Source organism: Babylonia areolata, chromosome 1, assembly GCF_041734735.1.
Source record: "Babylonia areolata isolate BAREFJ2019XMU chromosome 1, ASM4173473v1, whole genome shotgun sequence".
NCBI lineage: Eukaryota > Metazoa > Mollusca > Gastropoda > Neogastropoda > Buccinidae > Babylonia > Babylonia areolata.
In genome coordinates this window covers 80,983,800-81,006,110 of record NC_134876.1, presented here as the reverse complement: position 1 = coordinate 81,006,110, position 22,311 = coordinate 80,983,800, and the positions used below count along the sequence as shown (strand labels likewise).

Below are 22,311 nucleotides of genomic sequence, written 5' to 3'. Positions count from 1 at the left end.
AGTGTTGTTTCATGTGAGTCACTTTGAGCCCACTATATGAGGAGTTTGTGCCATATAAGTATTTTATACTATTATAAATATTATAAGTAGTAATAGTAGTAGTATTTTGTCATTATCATTTTTAATATTGTTGTTTGTCAGGCTAAGTATTGGAGGACTGCTTGAAGACTGTGCTCATGTTTTCATATCAGTGATTTAAAAAAAAAAAAAAACAGAAAAAAAACAGGAAAAAAAAAACCCACACAAAAACAAGCCAAACAAAATATTGTCAATGAAACATATATCAAAGAACCCAGTTTACAGACATAAAAATAAAAATAGAAAATGAAATAAAATTTAAATCAGTGAAGTTAAACAACCAACCAACCAAACAAAATATAGACATACTGTCAATTTTCTTGATGGGTATTGAAAATAGACCTTTATTTTAAGATTTTTAGGACTGGATTCAACAGCAGCACAGATTTTTCCTTCTTTTTGTTGTTGTTGTTGGTTTGTTTGTTATTGTTTTTTGTTGTTGTTGTAGTAGTAAACAGTACTTTCAAGTTTTCTTATATCTGAATCAGTCTTCGGGTTGAGATATTGGTGCACACATCTCCCCACTCACCAGTATAAGTTATGCACTTCATACTGCTCTTCACAAGCATGTGGCAGGAGACTGTCACTGAAAAAGACTGGATGTGTGTACAGGTTCCATGATAGCACCAGAGTCCAGCTTTGTAGACTTTGTACTGCTCTTCACAAACATGTGACAGGAGACTCACTGAAAAAGACTGGATGTGTGTACATATTCCATGATAGCACCAGAGTCCAGCTTTGTAGACTTTGTACTGTTCTTCTCAAACATGTGACAGGGGACTGTCATTGAAAAAGACTGGATGTGTGTACAGTTTCCATGACAGCACCAAAGAGTCCAGCTTTGTGTTTTTTGTGCTGTTCTTCACAAATACTTGGTGGGAGACTGTCACTGAAAAAGACTAGATATGTGTACAGGTTCAATGACAGCACTAAGGAGTCCAGCTACGCTGTGGGTCTGCAAGGGATCAAAAAGTCTGACGTGAAAAAGGTGACAAAGATCATTGACCACACCCTGCAGCAGGTCATCAAGTAAGTGATGCATGCTGGCTTGGTTCAAACAGTTTTCTGACATCACGATAAAATACAATACAATAAAATCAACAGGACAGTATGGAAGTCTTATATTATTAGGTCCTGTCATAATGTACATATGTAAACACTAAATATTTTATGTATTTCTGTGTAATGTTGGTTTCTAGCCATCCAGCCTTTAGTTTAGTAAAGAAATCAAAATCTTCAATGAGTCACAGAAACAGTCTTATAGTGTATAAGTAAAGACTTGACTCTTTGGAAATTTGGAAGATACAGACAGCTCTTATGAAATATGAATGATAGTTAAGATATAAGTCTTGGAACTGTGCCCCTCTGTGTCCAATATATAATATAGACCATTGTTTGAGAATATGTAAGATGCAGATACATAGATTTTCTTGGTCTGTCATCTTTTGTCATGAGAGGCACCATGACACAGTCTGTTAGGCTTTTGTCTTCTGATCCAGTGATCATGGATCAAGGCTTTGTTTCAGCATGGTGTTGTTTCTCTTTCCTCACTCTGCTCAGGTTTGAATGAGCACCTGACTTCTGTAGGGGAAGGTTAGAATGGCGGAAGGAGGAGATTAGCCCCTGCCTTCCTATGCTGAGCCCTAGACATAGTGGATGTAAAATTGAATTTAATTACACATACTTAACCGTGACCCATCCTTTCATTGCCCACCTAGTAATAAAAAGGCATTGGGACTGTTAACTTTTTCTTTTTTTTTAACCTTTTTATTGTTTCATCAGTTTTTGCGAGACATTCATCTCTTCTAGTGGTAGGGCTGCCAGTTCTAAATCTATCCCTTGTTGGGTGTTCGATAACCAAAGCATTGCTGAGTATTGTTAAGGCCAATATGTCATCATTGACACACAAGTTTGCAGAATATGGCCTATTTTCATTATTATTATTATTATTTTATTTTGTGCATTTGCCTTTCAATATCTTTCATCTTAATTCATATTGTATATCTACTTGTTTGTTCATTTTGTGTAATTATTTCAATACCTTCTTTTTATTTCTATTTCTAATTTTGTTTTTTATGTTTTATAAAAACCAAGGGTAGGCTCTTAAGACCTGTCCAGTGTGTTCGGTTCATGCTTAGAGGTCTGGCATCTGCTCTTTTTTTTTTTAAGCAGATGTGGTGTAGCATGTATGGTTCAGTCTGCACATTTTTTGACATCTTGAAACTGAAGATGAAATCATTGATGGCAGTGATGTATTCTCTGCAGGGAAGGGTTTGATCCAGCACGCATTGAGGCCCTTTTGCACAGGATTGAACTGGGACAGAAGCATCAGACCAGCAACTTTGGATTTGATATGTCCATTGTGAGTTTTGGGACAGTACACAGGCGGAAACTGTAGCATTAAGATTACGACTGTCTTTGGTAGTGGGGCTTCTCCCATTTCTTTTCTTGTTTTTGCTTTCTTTTTCAAACATTTCTTGTGTTGATTTTTTTTTTTTCAGATTCTAGTTTTGATTTATTTTGATTTGAAAATGGATCATTTTATGTTGCTACATACTTGCTTATGAATGTCAGAATTACCCACCAAAGTAATTCTTGCATTCCTTGTTTTTACATTAGGCAGAGTATGGAATGTGGCGACTGCCTATTCAACAAATTACAGTCCATCCATGTAAAAATATGTTTACATGAAGTCCATGTATAGAGTCGAGTAAATGTTGGAATTGCCACCACTTGACACAAGAGAGATGTTTAAAGACACAGTTGAATGGTGGATAAACAATAGCAGCAACATTTCAGGAGCTGATCCCAAGTTAGCGCAGAACTTCTCTAGTTAGACTGACTTGAGTTTATTCAAAACTCCAAGGATGTGCGTACTGCTGTTCCCAGGGTTTGTCTTCTCACTGGAACCACGATGGTGACCCGGTGGAGCTGATCCAGGTGAACAAGCAGGTGGAGAGGTTCCGTAAAGACCTGGCTGACAATCCACAGTTTCTGCAGCAGAAAGTACAGCAGTATTTCAAGGTGAGCAAAAGTTCAGCAGTACTTTAGGATGAGCAAAAGTGCAGCAGTACTTTAAGATGAGCATAAGTGTAGTAGCACTCGATGGTGAGCAAAAGTGAAGCAGTACTTCCAAGTGAGCAGGTGTATAGCAGTACCTCAAGGTGAGCAAACGTGCATCAGTACTTCAAGGTGAGCAAAAGTGCAGCAGTACTTTGAAATAAGCAAAAGTGCAGAAGTGGGCCAAGTTGAGCTTGGTTTCTCAGGGCTAAAATCAATCAAATTTTCAGCTGTTGTCTACAGGGATTTTGATTTACTGAGATAAATAAACAAAGCAAAACAGTACAAAACAAGACAAACAAACAAACCACAAAAAAAAAAAGCTACCATGTACAGAGTAGTTGGAATTCCCGACACACAATTTTTTTTATGTTGATTAATTGTATGCATAACTCAGGTATAAAAACTTTTCATGTTTTTTGTGACAGAAAAAGATAATGTCATGTCAAAATAATTATAGCCGTTGATGTGGTATCTGGATGTTGTTTCCCAGGACAACGTCCATCGTTTGACTCTGACCATGTCACCTGACGCGAAGTATCTGGCAAGGCAGACGGCGCAGGAGAAGGAGCGCCTGGCCAAGAAGGTGGCCTCTCTGTCTGAGAAAGACAGACAGAAAATCATTGCCAGAGGTAAGACTGTGCTTCTGGTCATCGTCTGTTGGGTTTTTTTTGTGTTTGTTTTATGTTTCAGTGATAAGATTTTATTGTCAGATTTTTGTTGTTGTTGTTGTGATATTTAGCTTTTTACAGTGTGGTTTGTCAGTGTAGCACACCCTAGATATTAGCTGCTATGGTTAAGTGGGTTGTATTGTGGGTGGCTGAGTGGGGGGACCGTAGGTGTGTGTGGGTGTGTACAAGTTCACTGAACATGGCCCATTTATATTCCTATTTTATTTCAGTAATCATCCTTCTGTGTTTATTCTTATTATATCTCAGTGAGAATCCTTCTGTGTGTCTGTACTTGTTATATTTATATACGTTTACTTATTTGTTTATTTTGTTTGTTTATTTTATTTCATTTAATGTTGATGCTTTATACAAACCTGGGATGGGCTCTCATGGTCTGACCAACCCATTGGATTTGTGTGTAGGTCAGGCATCAGTTGTTGTTGTTTTTTCTTTTTTTTTTTTCTTTTATTATTTAATTTTAAGCAGATATGATCAAACATGTACAGATCATTCTGCATGCTTGAAACTGAAAATGTTGGTCCAAACCCCATCAGAGGTATATCATTGTGGGATTATGTTCCACCTGATGACAAATAGTGTACTTCTGCCAAGCACCAGTTGCGAATTTCACTGCATTTAAAAAAGAAAAGAAAAAAGATAACATGTAACACAGAAGCACATCCTGAAGAGAGAGCAAGTGCACAGGTGTGCGCACGCTTGTGTGTGTATGTGTTTGTGTGCATGTGTGTGGACACTTGTGTGCTTGCTGTTTTCATGTATAGCTACAAGTGTGCAAGTTTTCATTCCTTTGCATTCTGGCTCTTTTTTGTGTGTATGTTGTTGTTTTTTAAAAGGACTCTGTGACTGGTAAGGGTGGCAGTTATCACAAGGGTTATATCTGACAGGTCAGACACTGCTGCAGAAACAGATGATGGAAGAGGACCTTTCCTGCCTTCCTTCACTGAAGGTGGCGGACATTGATCCTTGCATCAAACCAGAAATAGTTGAGACCTCCACCCTGGGTATGTGTGAAAATGCAACTAAATATTTTGCGCCATGATGATGGAATCTTTTAGTGGAGAAGGTTGCCAATTTTTGTGAAAGTGGTGGTGTGTTTTTCTTGTTATGTCATATTCATTGTATTAGTAATGTGACAGTTTGAGAAAAAATCTTGTTCAAACCAAAATGGTGATGGTCATGATGACTGCAGAAATGTTGGATTATTTTTGCCTCCCCTTTTCACATCTATCCATCAGCTCTCTTACTATTTCCCTTGCCTTATTTGTTTAACAGAGTGGCAGATATGGGATAAAAAAAAGAATTGTCCATTAAAAATTGTATGTAAGCAATTTAACAGATGAATTATGTTACTCTTTCCTTAAAAAAAAATTGTATAAGTGAATGATGGCAATAGAAGCAACACATGATAATGATAATGATATTAGTTTGTGCCTTTTCATGTAAAACATGTTTAATTTTTGTTTGTTTGTTTGTTGTTGGTCGGATGTATTGAAACATCTAAAATGGCTTCAGTTCAAATGTAGACCACAGAACACTTCTGAGTTCATAGCGGAATGCATTCATTAACAATGCTAAATTTATTAGAGGCAGAAGAGTAGCGTTTGTGAAAGAATGGGTACAGAATGGAACTTTTTTTTTTATAGATGGGTTGATTTTATTGTCATCAGTTGGGAGCTTAGTATGTGGTGTCCTAAGTACATTAAATCAGAACAGGCACCACTGAATACCACGGAAGTAACTCAGCAGCAATGCAGGGTCTGCTCTGGTGTGTGGCCTCCAGGCAACCAAACATGAATGGTTCCCTGCTGCTTGCCGATGCTGGGACTGTGACAGACAAACCCGGGTGTAGCCTTGTATGGGGGACTCGAAATTGCTGCATGGGCATAATACCACTGAAACGGCACAGATGATTGGGCAGCAAAAAGAAGAAAAGAAAAAAAAAATCAGTTGTTTGATGTGGAAAATAATTGCTTCTTTGGCAGAATTCAGATGCCTCTTTCCAAACCTCAGTAAAACAATCTTTTGTGTTCAGTTATCATACTTGCTATTGAGCAGTTTAGAGACAAATACCGTATTGAATTGTCTCCTACATAATCGCATTATGGAAACTAAAATTTGGATGGTGGTCTTGGGGGGAAGCAAAGAGAAAAAAACAGAAACTAAAAAACAATCTATTTTTCTTGCGTCAGACATACTTATATCAGCAGTTGACAAGTTGAACAATATGCCATGGAAAGAAATACTTTTACATTACTTCAGCTTATGTGATTAGAAAGTGGTTTCAGGTTTGAATTTTACACTGGTTTACAAAGTTTTTGTATGACTGCAGAATCATTGAAGATCCATTGTTTTCCTTTTGTAATGGAGAAGTCCAAACCATACTGCATTTGCTTTGGAATTGTGAAACCACATACACATTTTGGACTGAGGTATTAAAAGTATTAGTTGAAAATTGAACATTGTAATTCACTGGCTTTGTCTGAAGAGCTGGTACTATTTGGTGATAACAGACAAGGGTTTTTTCTTTATTCTGGTACTTGCTAAGTATTATACTACAAATGCTACATGAATAACTCGCTGCAAAATGTACAAGCTTTCTTTACAGTTTTAGAAAGTAATTGTCTGGAAATGAAGGTGATGACCTATATTAATGTCAGATTTACCCCAGACTGGTTTCCATATGAACATTTGTTTCAACAGTAAAATGTATGCACCTCCCTCCATCTTAGTCTCTCTCCCACTCTCTCCTGCTTTCCCTGTCCCCCCCTCTGTCTGTGTGCATGCGTGAGTATATATTCTTACTAGAAGGTGTTCATCATGTAAGTGTGCAGGTTTGTTGTTAAATTGTGCAAAAATTGAGTGTGGAATACTGTTACTGACCCCCCTCCCCCCACCTCCCCATACAATAACATGTATATATATACAAACTGTTGACAATCTCTTTATTGTGCACAAAACAAAATTTTGTTTGTATATGTAGAGCAGTAGATATTGTCTTTATTGTATAAAGATGATGTGACACTTTGCTGTCTTAGGTGTGTTAAAAAAAAGAGTTAGCAGTATTGATAAGAGGAGAGGCAAGAGGAGGAAGAACTTGCTGAAAAAAAAGGTGGTTGTCACATTATTGTTCACAGTTGTGCTACTTTTTTCCATGTAGCATGGGAGATATTGTCACACCCTATTCTCTCAAAGGTGATTTTTAGCATAAACTAGATATGTGTATTGGTGTGTGTGTGTGTATGTGTGTGTATGTTGGGAGAGGGGCTATGCAAAATATGTAAATCCCTCGCAACTAATATAACTGAAGCGAAGTGAAATGAACTGTACAGTGTTTATTTTTATCAATTGAAGTAGCTTCTACTGTGTAATGCTTTATTGATTATTGATAGAATCTGATTGTGTGGCTTGTGATTTTGATGACCTGATAATTATGGAATTTGACTACATGTGTTTTTTTGACAAACACAACCTTCACTGCATATGAAAAAATGCTCAGTTGTGCTGTACAATACAAAAACTAACATGTAAAACATACACTAAAACATTAGAACAAAAAACTTACATATGTAACCGTGCACAGATATAAAAATAATCATTAAAACTGATTTACATTCATACACACATTGAAACATCACACGCAATGCAGCACTCATCATGCATATCATACATTACAATTCTTAAATGATGCGCATCTCAAATCACAGTACTTAACACCACATCATAGGTCATTACACTTAAAACTAATCCCAGTACTTTAAACCAGTCACATGCATCACCTCTTTGGTTTGCTTCCAGCGGGTGTAAGAGTGCAGTACAGTAAACAGCCCACAAATGGGGTCACTTACATGCGTCTGGTGGCCAGCCTACCTGACTTACCAAAGGACGTACTGTCTCTGGTACCTCTCTTCTGTAACATCATCACAAGGTGAGTTACTTCTCTAACTTGGTTGATCTGAGTGCCTGTTACTGCAGACTCAACACCCGGTATGTCACTTAGATATACTTGAATGGACTAAAGATGTGCCAGTATTTTAAAAGACTATCAGTGCATATGTCTGTGATTTGCTCAACTTTCTAAACAACCTCAGATATTTTCACCGAGAGGTGGGCCATACTGCCTATAGATGCCTCTGTTCTCATCACTATGTGGTGGTAGTGGTGGTGGATAAACAGAGCAGTGTGTGTGGGTGTGTAGTATAAAGAAGTGGTGGTGGTTGTAGTGGATAAACAGAGCAGTGTGTGTGGGTGTGTTGTATAAAGAAATGGTGGTGGTGGTGGATAAACCGAGCAGTGTTTGTGGGTGTGTAGTATAAAGAAGTGGTGGTGGTGGTAGTGGATAAACAGAGCAGTGTGGGTGGGTGTGTAGTATAAAGAAGTGGTGGTGGTGGTGGATAAACAGAGCAGTGTGTGTGGGTGTGTAGTATATATAAGTGGTGGAGGTGGTGGTGGATAAACAGAGCAGTGTGTGTGGGTGTGTAGTATAAAGAAGTGGTGGTGGTGGATAAACAGAGCAGTGTGTGTGGGTGTGTAGTATAAAGAAGTGGTGGTGGTGGTGGATAAACAGAGCAGTGTGTGTGGGTGTGTAGTATAAAGAAGTGGTGGTGGTGGTGGATAAACAGAGCAGTGTGTGTGGGTGTGTAGTATAAAGAAGTGGTGGTGGTGGTAGTGGATAAACAGAGCAGTGTGGGTGGGCGTGTAGTATAAAGAAGTGGTGGTGGTGGATAAACAGAGCAGTGTGTGTGGGTGTGTAGTATAAAGAAGTGGTGGTGGTGGTGGATAAACAGAGCAGTGTGTGTGGGTGTGTAGTATAAAGAAGTGGTGGTGGTGGTGGATAAACAGAGCAGTGTGTGTGGGTGTGTAGTATATATAAGTGGTGGAGGTGGTGGTGGATAAACAAAGCAGTGTGTGTGGGTGTGTAATATATAGAAGTGGTGGTGGTGGTGGTGGATAAACAGAGCAGTGTGTGTGGGTGTGTAGTATATATAAGTGGTGGAGGTGGTGGTGGATAAACAAAGCAGTGTGTGTGGGTGTGTACTATATAGAAGTGGTGGTGGTGGTGGATAAACAGAGCAGTGTGTGTGGGTGTGTAGTATATAGAAGTGGTGGTGGTGGTGGTGGATAAACAGAGCAGTGTGTGTGGGTGTGCAGTATAAAGAAGTGGTGGTTGTGGTGGTGGATGAACAGAGCAGTGTGTGTGGGTGTGCAGTATAAAGAAGTGGTGATGGTGGTGGATAAACAGAGCAGTGTGTGTGGGTGTGTAGTATATAGAAGTGGTGGTGGTGGTGGTGGATAAACAGAGCAGTGTGTGTGGGTGTGCAGTATAAAGAAGTGGTGGTTGTGGTGGTGGATGAACAGAGCAGTGTGTGTGGGTGTGCAGTATAAAGAAGTGGTGGTGGTGGTGGATAAACAGAGCAGTGTGTTTGGGTGTGCAGTATAAAGAAGTGGTGGAGGTGGTGGTGGATAAACAGAGCAGTGTGTGTGGGTGTGCAGTATAGGGACAGATAGGTGGATAAACAGCCCAGTGTGTGTTGGTGTGCAGTGTATGGCGTGGTGGGAGTGGTGGATATACAGACCAGTGTGTGTTGGTGTGCAGAATACAACGGGGTTGGTAGTGGTTGATTAACAGAGCAGAGAGTGTGTGTGTGCAGCATAGGGGCGGGTGGACATGACTACAGGTGGATGTCCCAGCAGCAGGAGCTGTACACAGGGGGCATGGCGGCTAGCACTCAAGTCAGCAGTCATCACTCAAACCCCAAATACCTGCAACAGGTCTGTCACCAGTCTGAATAATGAAGATAATAGTACATTTATATCATACTTTCAGACCTGTCAAAGCACTTTACAATAACACACCAGTTGGACACAAAGCACACACACACACACACACACACACACACACACACAGCTGGACAAGTAAAAGGTCTTCCATCTTGTTTCTGTTGATTCATCATATCATATTGTTCCTTACAGTTGAAACCACAGACACACACTCTCCTCCCCACCTCCTGCATGCATATTTTTAAACAAAGTGGGATGAATTTAGACAGCTGATGATGTTCCCAGAAAAGATATTCCTTGTGTCATGAGACACTTATAGATAAACAAGAAGGTGGAATAAGAGGGTGACATTCCTGTCTGATGGTCTGTCGTGTGTTCAGCGCATTCTGCTGAGACCAGTGAGAGAAATGGAAAGTCAGCTGTTAGAAAAGAACCTGCAAAAGACAAATATAAGGTGCACATGTATGTGATGATCAGAATGGATAGGATGAAGAAATGTGACATGGGTTTTGATGCTGACAGTATTCTCTCTTTCTGTCCACAGGGGGTGGTCTTTTCCTCAAACTGCTTGGAGCGCAACTTGGGGAAGATGTTGGAACTGTGGGGACTCATATTTAGCAGGTAAACCAGCCCTCCATGGAACTGATACAATAGCAGCACTGACAGTAGATACTTTGTTTTCTTCAATTTGGCTTACCATATTTTCAGCCTGCAGGATGCTTTTTTTTTTTTTTTTTTTTTTTTTTTAAACTCAGATCAGACCCCTGTGTCTTATCTGCTGTATATACCATATCTTTGTCTGAAAACTAAATTGTGACCATCACTAGGTGCCACCTGTCACAAAAAAACTCAATACATGACAACATTGTTGATCATTATAAACACCTCTTTTGACGTCTGCTGCTCTGTGGCTAGTCTCGAATGTAATTTGGGAACAGGGGACCCATCCTGGCAGCCTCTGGTGGCAGTGTGATGCAGCTTTTGACAGCATGGACACACACACACACACACACACACACACACACACACACACACACACACACACACACACAGTGAATCACAAACTGTATGATAATAGACTACACTGGGGTGTTCTGATGAAAAATATATAGGGATTGACTGACAGTGTTGATTGACAGAGATACTATCTCATATTGAAAGACATGACTGAAACTCAAAACTGAAAAGACTGGCATACATTACACGCTATTTTAGTTTGCATGTTTCAGGTTGGCAACAGAGCATGTATGATAGTCGTGTCAGACTATTACCACCAGAGCAGCAGAGGAGGCATCATCTGTCCTGACTATCTGGGCTAGAATTTGATTGTAGTGGAGTGTCTTGCCCAAGTTACATCCCCACTCGCCAAGAGGGTTTTAGGACAGTCTGCGTTTGGATGGTTCCCAAAGGCTAACTAGCCTTCTTGCCTCCTAATTTCAGATTCATAGTCCTTCACTAAAGACTAAACTGTAAATGACATTACATTGCAGTGGAGAAACCATTGATCATACAACTCTCACTGTGCTGTAGGCCCAACTGTAAGCTTTTGTCAGTCTTGTGATATAAGCCAAGCATTGGGCATCAGAGCATAATAGAAGTGTAAATGCCCCCTGTGGACAGCCCTGACTTCAGTGACCGGGACCGTCTGACCACGCTGATCGGACAGAGTGCCAGCGACCTGGCGTCCAGCGTGCCCCAGGCAGGCCACCACTACGCCATGTCCTACGCTGCCTCCTCCCTCAGTCCTGCCGCCGCCCTCACAGAGCTCTTTGGTGGCATGAGCCAGGTAGGGGTGCTCTGCCGGCTTATACAACTGCTATTACTTCTACTACAGCAACTACTACTACCACTACTACTTCTAGCTGGCTGCCTGCATGGCAGAGTAAATAAAGAAAAAAAACGGTTGTGCACGTAACATGTTTCATGTCTGTGTGAGTGAGTGAGTGTGTGTGTGTATGTGTGTGGGTGTGTGTGTGTGCCTGACTTAAACCTGTTTGAATGATACAGGAAACAGATGATAAGCGCCCAAGGGCAGCTGTCAGTTGTGTGTGTGTGTGTGTGCGTGTTTGTGTGTGTGTGTGTGTGTGCATCCATGAGCGAAACCTGATTGAATGATACAGGATACAGATGATGAGTGCCCAGTGGCAGCTGTCAGTTGGCTTTACACAGCCATTTAGGCAACCTGTTGCACAAATGACTGTGTTTGTAAAGAGCTTAGAACTGGGTGTCTGACCGAAAGTAGGCGCTATGCAAGTATCTATATCATCATCATCATCATAATGATAAGAATGATAATGACGTACATTTATTTAGCACTTTCTTTGTGGCTCTAACATTCAGCAATACATGTGGCTTGAAAAAGACACAAGAGTGTGATAAAAAAAATGTTGTTAAAAACGCCATTTTATGAAAATGTTAATTGTGTCTCTGAGTAAAATACATACTATAATACACATAAGGAAAACAGTGTTGACATTCCCCTGTGTGTCCTTTTTGTTGGATGGTCAGGTGTCATTGATGAAGAAGATAGCGGAGACATCAGACCTGAGTGAGGTGGTCCTCAAGTTGGAGGAGATTGCCTCCCTTGTCCTGAACAAAGACAACCTCAGGTGTGTGCTGTTTTCATTTGTGTTTCTGATACACTTGTGTTTGTGCTGCCTTCTGACTTACTGTAACTCATTTTGTTGTATGTCATTTCGTTTTCCTTTCCTTTTTCTTTCTTTTCTTTTCTTTTAATTGTATTCCATTTTGAGGGGGAAAAATTGTGATTGTGGTGAAAGTAATTTTGTGACTACAGTCTTTGTTTTCTGTCTTTATTTCAAAATAAAAATTGCTATTAAATAAAAGAGCTTCTCCTCCTGACTGTGTAGTATTTGATGCAAAAGAGCAAATTATAACCCTCCTTGGCCCTGTAACAAGATTCTAGTTTGGATTGTACGTTCAAATCCCGTCTACAGACTGGAATTTTTACTTGCCCCTCCACTAGACCTTAAGTAATGGTCTGGGTGCAAGTCTTTCAGATAAGATGATAAACTGAGGTCCCATGTACAACATGCACTGAGCACATGTAAAAGAACCCATAGCAACAAAATCCTCTTTGACAGTTAAACAAATACACTTGCAGACAGATTAAAAAAGAAAGAAAAAAAAGGATGATGCTGCACTGTGGCAATGCACTCCTCCCAGGGAGAGTAGCCTGAATTGATTTGATGTAGATGCTAATGTAGCGATAGCCTTGAGATGGCCTTAGTGGTCGGTGAGGCTCTGAGTACCTTAATTTGATTTGATTTAAGCAGCCTGAATTTCATGCAGAGAAATCTGTTGTTGCAAAAAGTAATACAATACAATACAGTACAGTACAATACAATACAATGCAGTACAATACAATGTGTTTCAGAGTGTCGGTGAATGCCACACCGGAGTCAATGTCGGATGCCCTGAAACAAGTGGAGTCCTTCATCAGCACTCTGCCAGGAGAGCCAGAGGGAAAGCCAATCTTCTCTGCGGTATGTTGGCTTCAGTATGTATTGGTGGTGGTTTCTGGTGGTGTTTAAAAAAAAACAACCCAAAACAAAACAAAAACCCATTTCCAATCATAACAAAGAGATATCATGACGGAATCGGTTAGGCGTTGGACTTCTGATCCTTTGCTCACCAGTCAGCAGAGTTTGAAGCCTCTTTTTTTTTTCATGTTGTGTCCTTGGGAAAAGCAATTCCATTTTTCCTTACTCCACTTGCGTGTGAATGGGTACCAGACTTTAGTTGGGGAAGGTTCATATGGTGGAGGGAGATGATTAGGCCCCGCCTTCCATTGCTGAGCCCCCAGACATAGTGGATATGAATTCACTGTCCCTGTGACTGTGAACAGCAATTGAACTTTAACCTAAATCATGATAAGTTTTATGTGTCACAGCATAAGGTGGTATATATTGTTTCCATTGTTGTCCTATTTCTCATTCTTGTTAAAAGCATCTGCCATTGCCTTCTGCTGTGTTTACCTCAGGACTCTTTATGGTTTTTGAAAATATTTAGTTTCTCTGTCATTGCTCTTCTATCTGTAAGCTTCTAAAACAAAGGGGGAAAAAAAAGAATCTTTGTCAAATAGAGATTGTGTGGACATCACTTTCACAGCACATATCTCCCAACAATACTCTCCAATCCCGCTTCTTTAAAAATGTTGCATTTTAAAATTCACTGTTGTTTTTGTTATATTTTCAAAGTATTTACCTATTTGTTTGTTTTGTGTAATTATTTTGTTTCATTTCATGTTATGTTTAACACAAACCTGGGCTAGGCTCTCTAGCCCTGACCAGTGCTTTGGGTTTAAGGGAAGGTCAGGCATTTGCATGCTTTTTAAAAAATAGTTATTCTTATTCAACACAGATCTGTCGTTGCATACATAGATTACAGTATATATAGAGAGATCAGTCCACACACTGTAGCATCTCCTTGAAACCCAAACTGCTGTTCGCGTGATGATAGTAATGATGCTGTGTGTTGTAGGGCAAAGCCATGGAAAGGTCACCAGGGTGCACACAGTTTGAACTGCCGTTCTCTGTGAACTACATGAGTCAGAGCGTGCCCACTGTGCCCTACACCCACCCGGACAGACCTGTGTGAGTGTCTGCTACCAGTGTTTTGTATTGCATTGCATTGCATTGTAATGTAATATATTGCATTGCATTGTATTGTAATGTGTTGTGTTGTATTACTTTTTTGTCACAGCGGATCCCTCAATGTGTAATTTGGGCTGCTTTCCCTGGGGAGAGTGTGTGTCGGCACAGTGCATCACCACCCATTTTCCCATTTTGACACCCACCTTGTCTCAGCACTGCTGTCTTTTAACACATGATTCTGTCACTGCTGTTCCATTGGAGTCAATTTTTAAGATATGTTGGAGTGTTAAAAATACATAAAAATGTAAGAAGGGTGGGAGTGGAGGAGTTTGGGGATTTTTTTGTGTGAAGGAGGGAGTTGGGATGGGCTTTTTTTTAGGGGGCAGGAGGGGAGAACGGAGTGGGGAATCTTTTTTGTTTTTCAAGGTGGGGAGGAGGAAGCAGGAGAGTTTGGTTTTTTTTGTTTTTTTTTGGTGGGGGGGGGGGGGGGGAGTGGTGTGTGTTGTGTGTGTGGAAATAGGGGTATGGAGGAAAGTAATTAAGTAAGGATTATGTGTGTATGTGAGAGAAGTTCTTTTTTCTTTTTTTCTTTCTCTCTCTGCATTCTTTCTTGAACAGGAGTTCAGCACCTCTTATGACTTTAAGATGGATAGAATGTTGTCTGGAGTTCTCTTCCTCTGGATCTCTGTCACTAACCAAGGCTGTCCTCTTTCAAAACAAAAGCAACCTGTTCAAACAGGTCTTTGGTTATGATGAAGCATAACTGTTTGTCTTCATGCAGTCCTCCTCCTCCCACCCAGCCCATTTTTTCCCCCTCTACTGAAATAACATGTCGTGTGTGTTTCTGTGGGTGGGCGTTTACTCTGTGTGTGTGTGTGTGCAAGTGTGTGTGTGTGTGCTCTGTGTGTGTGCATGTGTAGGGCATGTTTTGTGCATTGTGTGCTTTGTGTGTGTGTGTGTGTGCGCATGCGTGTGTGTGTGTGTGTGTGTGTGTGTGTGTGTTCATATCTCCAGTTTGTCGTATTGGTATATATGGATATATGTGTGTTGTTTTGTTTTGTTTTTCATGTGCAGAGGTATGCTGTTATGCACTAGTTTGTATGTATTGTTTCATGTGAGGTGCTTAGAGCCCATTATATGTGGAGTTAGCACCATATAAGTATTATACATGATTATTATCATTATAACCAAGGAAACAGTACCCAAGTTGGCTTGACCCTACTTGTTGAACTTGTGTGCAGGCTGACAGTCCTTGGCACTTTGCTGTCCAGGATGTATCTTCACAGGGAAATCAGGTACATGTTTTGTGTTTTTGTCTTCAGTGCCATTGTTGTCATATTGCTCTACAGACAATTTATTATAACGATAAGTAATAACAACAGTTTATTTCTCTTCTGTCTTCCATTAAAACAATGCTGCGCAATATTGTAGCGAATGTGACATAGAAACACAAGAACAAAAACAACAACTTTGCAACATGCTGCCCCCAGTCCTTCCAGGACTCACCTGCCAGGCAGCTCCAGGTTGCCAGTGCAACAAACAATAAATAGAGAAACACCTTCTATATTACCCCTTCATTGGCAAATCTGATGAAATTACAGTTTTTGTAAAATAAACTCTTAAAAAAACCCCAACATTTTCTGTTGTCAGGGAGAACTGAACAAGGTAGTAGAAATTTAATGGAAATTGATTATTGAAGTGAGGAATTTGATGATGCAAATTGTTTTTTTTTTAGATTATGAGATGCAAGAAGGAGCTTAACAATCAGTAATTTCACTGCTGTTCTTCGAAGAGGAACATACCAACAGAAAGTTGTGATTATCTTATTATCATGAATCAGGTTGTTGTACTGTAATGTATGTGTATTTGTTGTTGTGTTATTTTTAAGTGCAGCAGTCACCCAAAAACAGTTGACGTGAAATTGGCATTCAGTTTGTCTCCCATCTTTATTGTTTACTTTACAATTTGTGACTGCACCAAGTACAAATGAGAACAAAGTGCATCACTACAGCTGTGCCCTCCGTCAAGTGAGTGAAAGAAAATAACAACAACATTCACAGCAATCACAAATAAATATCCTCTGTGATCAAAAGTACAGTCAGCCTTCAACATCGTTTTTTTTTTTTCACACTGTTGAGCAGAAATTTGGCCTTTGGCATCAGAGATTATCCTTGTCACTGTACTGTTGTGCATGTGTTGTTTTGTTATTTTTTAGTGCAGCAGTTGCACAAAAGCAGTTGACACGGAGATTGACATTTAGTTTGTCACCTCTCTTTATTTTGGAAGTACAGTTAGCCTTCAATATTGTTTTGACGCTGTTGAACAAAAATTCATTATAGAATTGTTCTTGTCACCAAGTTGTATTACAATGTATGTGTATGTGAGAGCAGTAGTCACACAGTTACTGTTACAGTTACAGTTTCTCAAGGAGGCGTCATTGTGTTCGGATAAGAGCATATTCACTACACCACATCTGCTAGGTAGATGCCTGACAGCAGCATAACCCAATGCACTAGTCAGACTTTGAGTGTATGCATATATATTTATGTACATGTCAGAATGGATTTCTTTTACAGAATTTTGCCAGAGGACAACACTGTTGTTGCCATGGGTTCATTTTCAGTGTGTCAAGAGCATGCTGCACACAAGACCTGGCTTTATCATCTCATTCGAAAGACTAGACTCTCAGTTTGGATTTCCTGTCAAACTTTAGAGAAAGGACAAGACCAGGATTTGAACCCAGACCCTCAAGGACACTGTATTGGCAGATAAGCATCTTAACTATTCTGCTACCTTGCTCCTGATGAAGAGCTGTTTGTCACACAAAAACAGTTGACATGAGAGGCATTCAGTTCATCATCCATCTTTTTGACTCTACAGTTTGTGGATGCACTGTGAATAGGAATCAGAATAAAGCTTATCACCACACAGGTCAGTGAGAGAGAGAATTGTGTTGCCTTATTACAGGGAAAAGGGAGGAGCTTATGGGAGTGGAGCGAGCACTGGAGACGGTGTCTTCACCTTCTTTTCCTACAGGTCAGTCATACCTGCATCTGTTTGTTTTGTGATGTCAGTCTTCTTCATGTGAGAGGGAAGACAACTTAATTACCTACTGCCCATTAAGCCCTCTGGCATGTAGGGCAGCAACAAAGACCCACCACTCTTGTCTGTTTTGGGCCAGTCTTTGAATGATACCTCAGGCGTGCTTCAGGGTCTTGTGTTCTCTTTGGACTGTTCTGCGCCAGGTGTAAGACAAGACAAGACAAGGCAAAAGTCGTTGTGAGGGTGATAGATAAGCAGTGATGTGCTTTTTTTTTCACCCAGTGCCCATGCTAAATAGGGTGGCACAGCACAATACTGAATGATAAAGGTGTCCGCATGAAGGTAACAAAATATCTTGGGGGTGGGGGTGGGGGGGAACAAAACGTTTTTTGTTGCTGTCCCGTGATCTGCGCTGTTTCAGTGGCATTTCTTCCATGCTGCTTTTTCTGAATCCCCATACACAGCCATACCTGGGTTCGTCTGTGGCAGTCCCAGCGTTGGCAGTTCACAGGGTACTATTGATGGTCCCAGTCTTCCCATTTAAGCCCATAGCACACTCAGCTCCAGTAGGAGCTGGCCACAGGCCAAAAAGCTCACTTTCACTGGGAATTGAACCCACATCGTCTCAGCTGTTAAGTCGGCAATGCCAATCCTTTCAGCACGACAGCTGGTGTGTGTGCAGGTGTTTTTTTGTTGTTGTTTTTTTTTTGCATTCATTGCTTGATAACTCATGTCTGTAAATGCATTAAAGAGAATTACTTGTGAGCATTTTTGGTTGGTTTGTGTGAAATGGGTAAGTTAAAGTTCGATAGTAGAAGTGTTGTTTTTTTAGGCTTGAATTTTCCTTTGTGGTTTTTTTTTTTTTTTTTGTATGTTGTTTGTTGTTGTTTGTTTGCTTGTTTGTACTCTGCCTCTTTATTTTTATTTATTTAATTTTTTTGTCTGTGAAGAAAAGTGTTATAGTTCTGTTACTGTTGTGCTGTCATTTGACGTGACATGACTTGACTTTTACAATGTTTGAAGCCTTTCCCAAAGGGTCTGATCATCGTTCAGCCCACTAAACTACAAACTTAGCAAGATGTGATGACCATTTTCAGTTTCTCAAGGAGGCATCACTGCATCCAGACAAATCCATATACGCTACACCACATCTGCTAGGCAGATGCCTGACAGCAGCACAACCCAACTCGCTTGTCAGGCCTTGAGGGTATGCATATATTTTTGTCCACCTATCTGAGTGGATTTTTTTTTTTTTTTTACAGAATTTTGCTGTTGTTGCCATGGGTTCTTTTTCAGTGCGCCAAATGTGTGCATGCGTATGGGACCTTGGTTTGTTTTTTGGTCTCATCCAAATGACTGGAGGCTTGGTTTGATTTTCCAATCAAACTTTTGAGAAAGGGTGAGATTGGGATTCAAAACCCAGACCTTCACAGACACTGTGTTGACAGATTAGTGTCTTAACCATTCTGCCACCTTGACCATTGTGTGCTTGCAACGATACAGAGATCCCCACAGCACACAGACCCTGAAGGCATTTGAGGACAGTGTCCAGTGGGTGACCAGTGGGCAGTTCACCAATGAGGAGCTGGACCAAGCCAAGATCAGCGTCTTTCAGGCCGTGAGTGTAAAGTGGTGTGTGTGTGTGTGTGTGTGTTTTAATTTACATTAAATTTTATTCTTGAAAATCTTTCTAGTTGTTTCTTTCTGTGTGATTTTGATTTTTGATTTCTCTTTTTATCATTGTTCTATGTTCAAGAAACGGAATAAGTGCACAAGCGTTTGTGTTTGTGAGTGTGTGTGTGTGTGTTTGTGCAAACACTTATCCACACTTATAAGTATGAGAGAGAGAGAGAGACTAACAGTCATTGAGATCCACACAGACAACAAAGTGACACCAGGCACTAAATCATCACAGGATGAGAATGAGTTCATTTTTTATCCTTTTGTATTTCTGTACAGTAAAAGGCGTATTGTGTGCATAAGTACAATATTCGTTGTGATCAGTGAGAGCAAAAGAACATGCCTGCAAATTGTAGCCCTCAACAAATGTCCCTGTCCCTTGTGGTTCTATATCTGTTCAAGCTGAAGTATTAGTTTTGTCATCATTTCACAGTTTTGGTCTTTGTGATTGCATTTGTGTGTGTGTGTGTGTGTGTGTGTGCGCGCATGTGTGTGTGTGTGTGTGTGTGTGTGTGCTATATACATGTGTGTGTACATGTGGATGTTTGTGCAGACCGATAAGCCAGTGACACCAGGGAATCAGGGGATGCGACTGTTCATGGACGATGTGACTGACGAACAGAGACAGGCGTACAGAGACCTTCTGTTTGCAGTCAACAGAGACAGCATCATCAGTGTGGCAAAGATGTGAGGAGAATGTTTTATAAAATAGTTGATCCTTAAAATCATACTGACAAATTCTCTGCATGAGTGCATATGCGTATGTGTGTGTGAATGTACGCGCATGCATGTGTGTGTGTTTGTGTTTATGGGTGAATGCTTACATGTTTTTGTATCTCCATTTGCCTGTGTGGGTGCATGCTTATGAGTTAAAAGACATAGTGAAAAAGTGTTATTTACATAGATGCCAACCCTTGTCAGATGTTTGCAGGAACAATCAATATATTTGGTAGGAACATTTTAAATTTGGTAGGAACACTCTGACTCCAAGCCACATCAGCAAACATACATTATATCTACAAGGCATACAAACAATGTAAACACACACACAATTAGCTGAGCATCATCACATGAGACCAAGGTTAGTAGTGACTGCCCTGGCCTCGTGATCGATAGGTCTAGAGTGTGTGGGTAATGTTACGACAGGAAAGCTTGTGACCATGCCATGTAGTCAAAAATGAACTCGTCAGAACAATTTTTATATTGGTGCAGGGTCGGAAGGAAATGCGACTGAGTGTAACAAAATATGACAAAATCATAACAGTTCGCATCTCTGTATTTACAACATCAACATTCTTTGTGTAGTTCAGTGAAAACATTTTTAACATGACCTCATCACCAGTGTTTTCCTTTCTCAAGAAGTGTCAGCTGCAAGCTATGGTTGTATGGTCTGCTGGGTCATAAAGGAAGTAGGTCAGCCTTAGTCAGAAAAGCAGCACCCTATGAGCTTCAGGTCATTGTACTTGAACACTTTTGTGAACTGAGCATTCAGTACAGAAAAAAAACAACATACATTTGAAAGCATTGTTCTTCACAGGGATGCTTGAAACAATCTACAATGGATTAAAAAAAAATACTTCTGTGTATGGAAATGTACATCTGTATATGTAAATGATTCAGTCATTGTCTTACTTATAGCAGTTGACCATTTGCCAGAAGTACAATCCAAAACCATCCCTCCAAAAAACAAACTGCATGCATTCTGTCAGAAAGCAGTTAACACCTTGACTGTTGCTGATAATGATGCTTGTCAGAGAAGGGCAGTCACCTGAGATAGTCTGAGCTTACAGGTCAGGAAGTCAGTTTACCATTAAAAAAAAAAAAAAATTTTTAACTTCTTCCTCTGAGGACTGCTTTTACTTTTGTTTAGAAGTATCAATGATAACACTTTAAGAACACACAAAAAAGTAGTATTTGCACTTGCAACTCAGGCGACACTGCTTTCTTTTCACCAAGGCTAAGCAATCAGGGGTTTCTTCTTCTTTTTCTCCGTTCATGGGCTGTAATTCCATGTTTACTTGTATGTGTGAGTGGGTTTTTATGAAAATATACTTATTTACCTTGCCGTGTAGGCAGCCATGCTCTGTTTTGGGGTGTGTGCATGCTGGGTCTGTTTTTGTTTCCATAACCCACCAAATGCTGACATGGATTATAGGAGCTTTTAAGGCTTGAATAGAAACTATTCAAAATGACTACAGGATCTTTAACGTGTGCATTTGATACTCTGCATGTGTGTATGCAAACAGGGTTCAGGCATTAGTAGCTCTGTACATGTACTGACCTGGGAGATAGGAAAAAAGAAGAAGAAAAATCTACACACTTTACCCATAACCGGCATCGAACCCAGGACCCTCAGTTTGAAAGTAACACTTTAACCACTTGGCTATTGTGCCAGTCAGTCAAGGGGAAGGGGCTAATCCAGGTGTTTTGTCCTCAGGTACCTGGGTGACAGCAGTCGGCCACGAGGAACCTGTTGCCTTGGTCCTGCCAATTCTGCCTTCCAGGGGGACAGTCAGTGGTCGGTCATCAGGGAACAGTGAACACTGACCGTGTGTGACAGTCAGCGTTGACTGTTGGGGTGAAAGCTGCAGTACGTGTTTGGTGGTTTATCTCAGTGACAGTGGGTGGGAAGGCATGACCAGGACTGGCTCGATCACTTTCTTTAAGGTGAAGAGGTGATGTGATTAAGCCAAGTATCTTTCAAGAGAAATTGATATTATCTGGTCGTGTAGCTCACCATACAAACATAAACTATTGTACAGATTGAAAAAAACAAACCAACAACCCTGCTACAATACAGAATGGAAAAAAAAGTAGAAAGCATACAAAGTTTGAAGGGACCATCCCTGGTGCTGTTGCCATTCTCACTCTTCCTGTTTTGTTGCTGTGAGTGTGATTAAGAGGTTACCACATGTGAGTCTCAAAGGCCTTGATTGAGTGATAAGTTCACGCACTGAGTACATTTTTTCCATGTATTTGTTGTTTGAAGAAATATGATTGACAAAAGTGGAGTGACTTTACATACATACATACATACATATATATGTGTGTGTGTGTTTGCCTGTCTGAGATAGAGAGAGTGAGGAGAAAGAGAGAGAGAGAGAGCTGTTGATCATGTGCTGTGTGTTGCAACATAAGGCTGTGTGTAAACTGATGAGACATTGTATGCGATCAATTCCATTGTTGTTCTTCTGCTATGTATTTCTTGTCAGCAGAGCATGGATTCAAAAGTGAACTCTCAGGCAAGATTTTACTCCTTGTACGAATCACATCCAATAAAAGTGATGTTTACAGACAGTGGTTATGAAACATTCATGTGCAGTTTGATGTGAAGTGAATAAATGTTGGCTGAAGTTGTTAATTGA

General features: G+C 40.3%; 1 protein-coding gene across 2 annotated transcripts in view; it reads left to right on the top strand.

The window, feature by feature from the left end:
- LOC143288055 (presequence protease, mitochondrial-like) overlaps window positions 1-22,255 on the top strand; it is a 41,923-nt gene extending 19,668 nt beyond the window's left edge. For both annotated transcript variants that reach the window (XM_076596324.1, XM_076596332.1), the window contains 17 exons: window positions 994-1,107; window positions 2,344-2,440; window positions 2,968-3,102; window positions 3,632-3,770; window positions 4,715-4,831; window positions 7,626-7,755; window positions 9,479-9,599; window positions 10,153-10,229; window positions 11,229-11,394; window positions 12,117-12,217; window positions 13,006-13,114; window positions 14,112-14,224; window positions 15,466-15,519; window positions 17,192-17,260; window positions 18,770-18,884; window positions 19,500-19,633; window positions 21,384-22,255. In XM_076596324.1, the coding sequence (XP_076452439.1) occupies window positions 994-1,107; window positions 2,344-2,440; window positions 2,968-3,102; window positions 3,632-3,770; window positions 4,715-4,831; window positions 7,626-7,755; window positions 9,479-9,599; window positions 10,153-10,229; window positions 11,229-11,394; window positions 12,117-12,217; window positions 13,006-13,114; window positions 14,112-14,224; window positions 15,466-15,519; window positions 17,192-17,260; window positions 18,770-18,884; window positions 19,500-19,633; window positions 21,384-21,486 (1,894 nt within the window). In that variant the 3' untranslated portion in view covers window positions 21,487-22,255. The remainder of the gene's footprint in view (window positions 1-993; window positions 1,108-2,343; window positions 2,441-2,967; window positions 3,103-3,631; window positions 3,771-4,714; window positions 4,832-7,625; window positions 7,756-9,478; window positions 9,600-10,152; window positions 10,230-11,228; window positions 11,395-12,116; window positions 12,218-13,005; window positions 13,115-14,111; window positions 14,225-15,465; window positions 15,520-17,191; window positions 17,261-18,769; window positions 18,885-19,499; window positions 19,634-21,383) is intronic.
- Window positions 22,256-22,311: the final 56 nt, after the last annotated feature.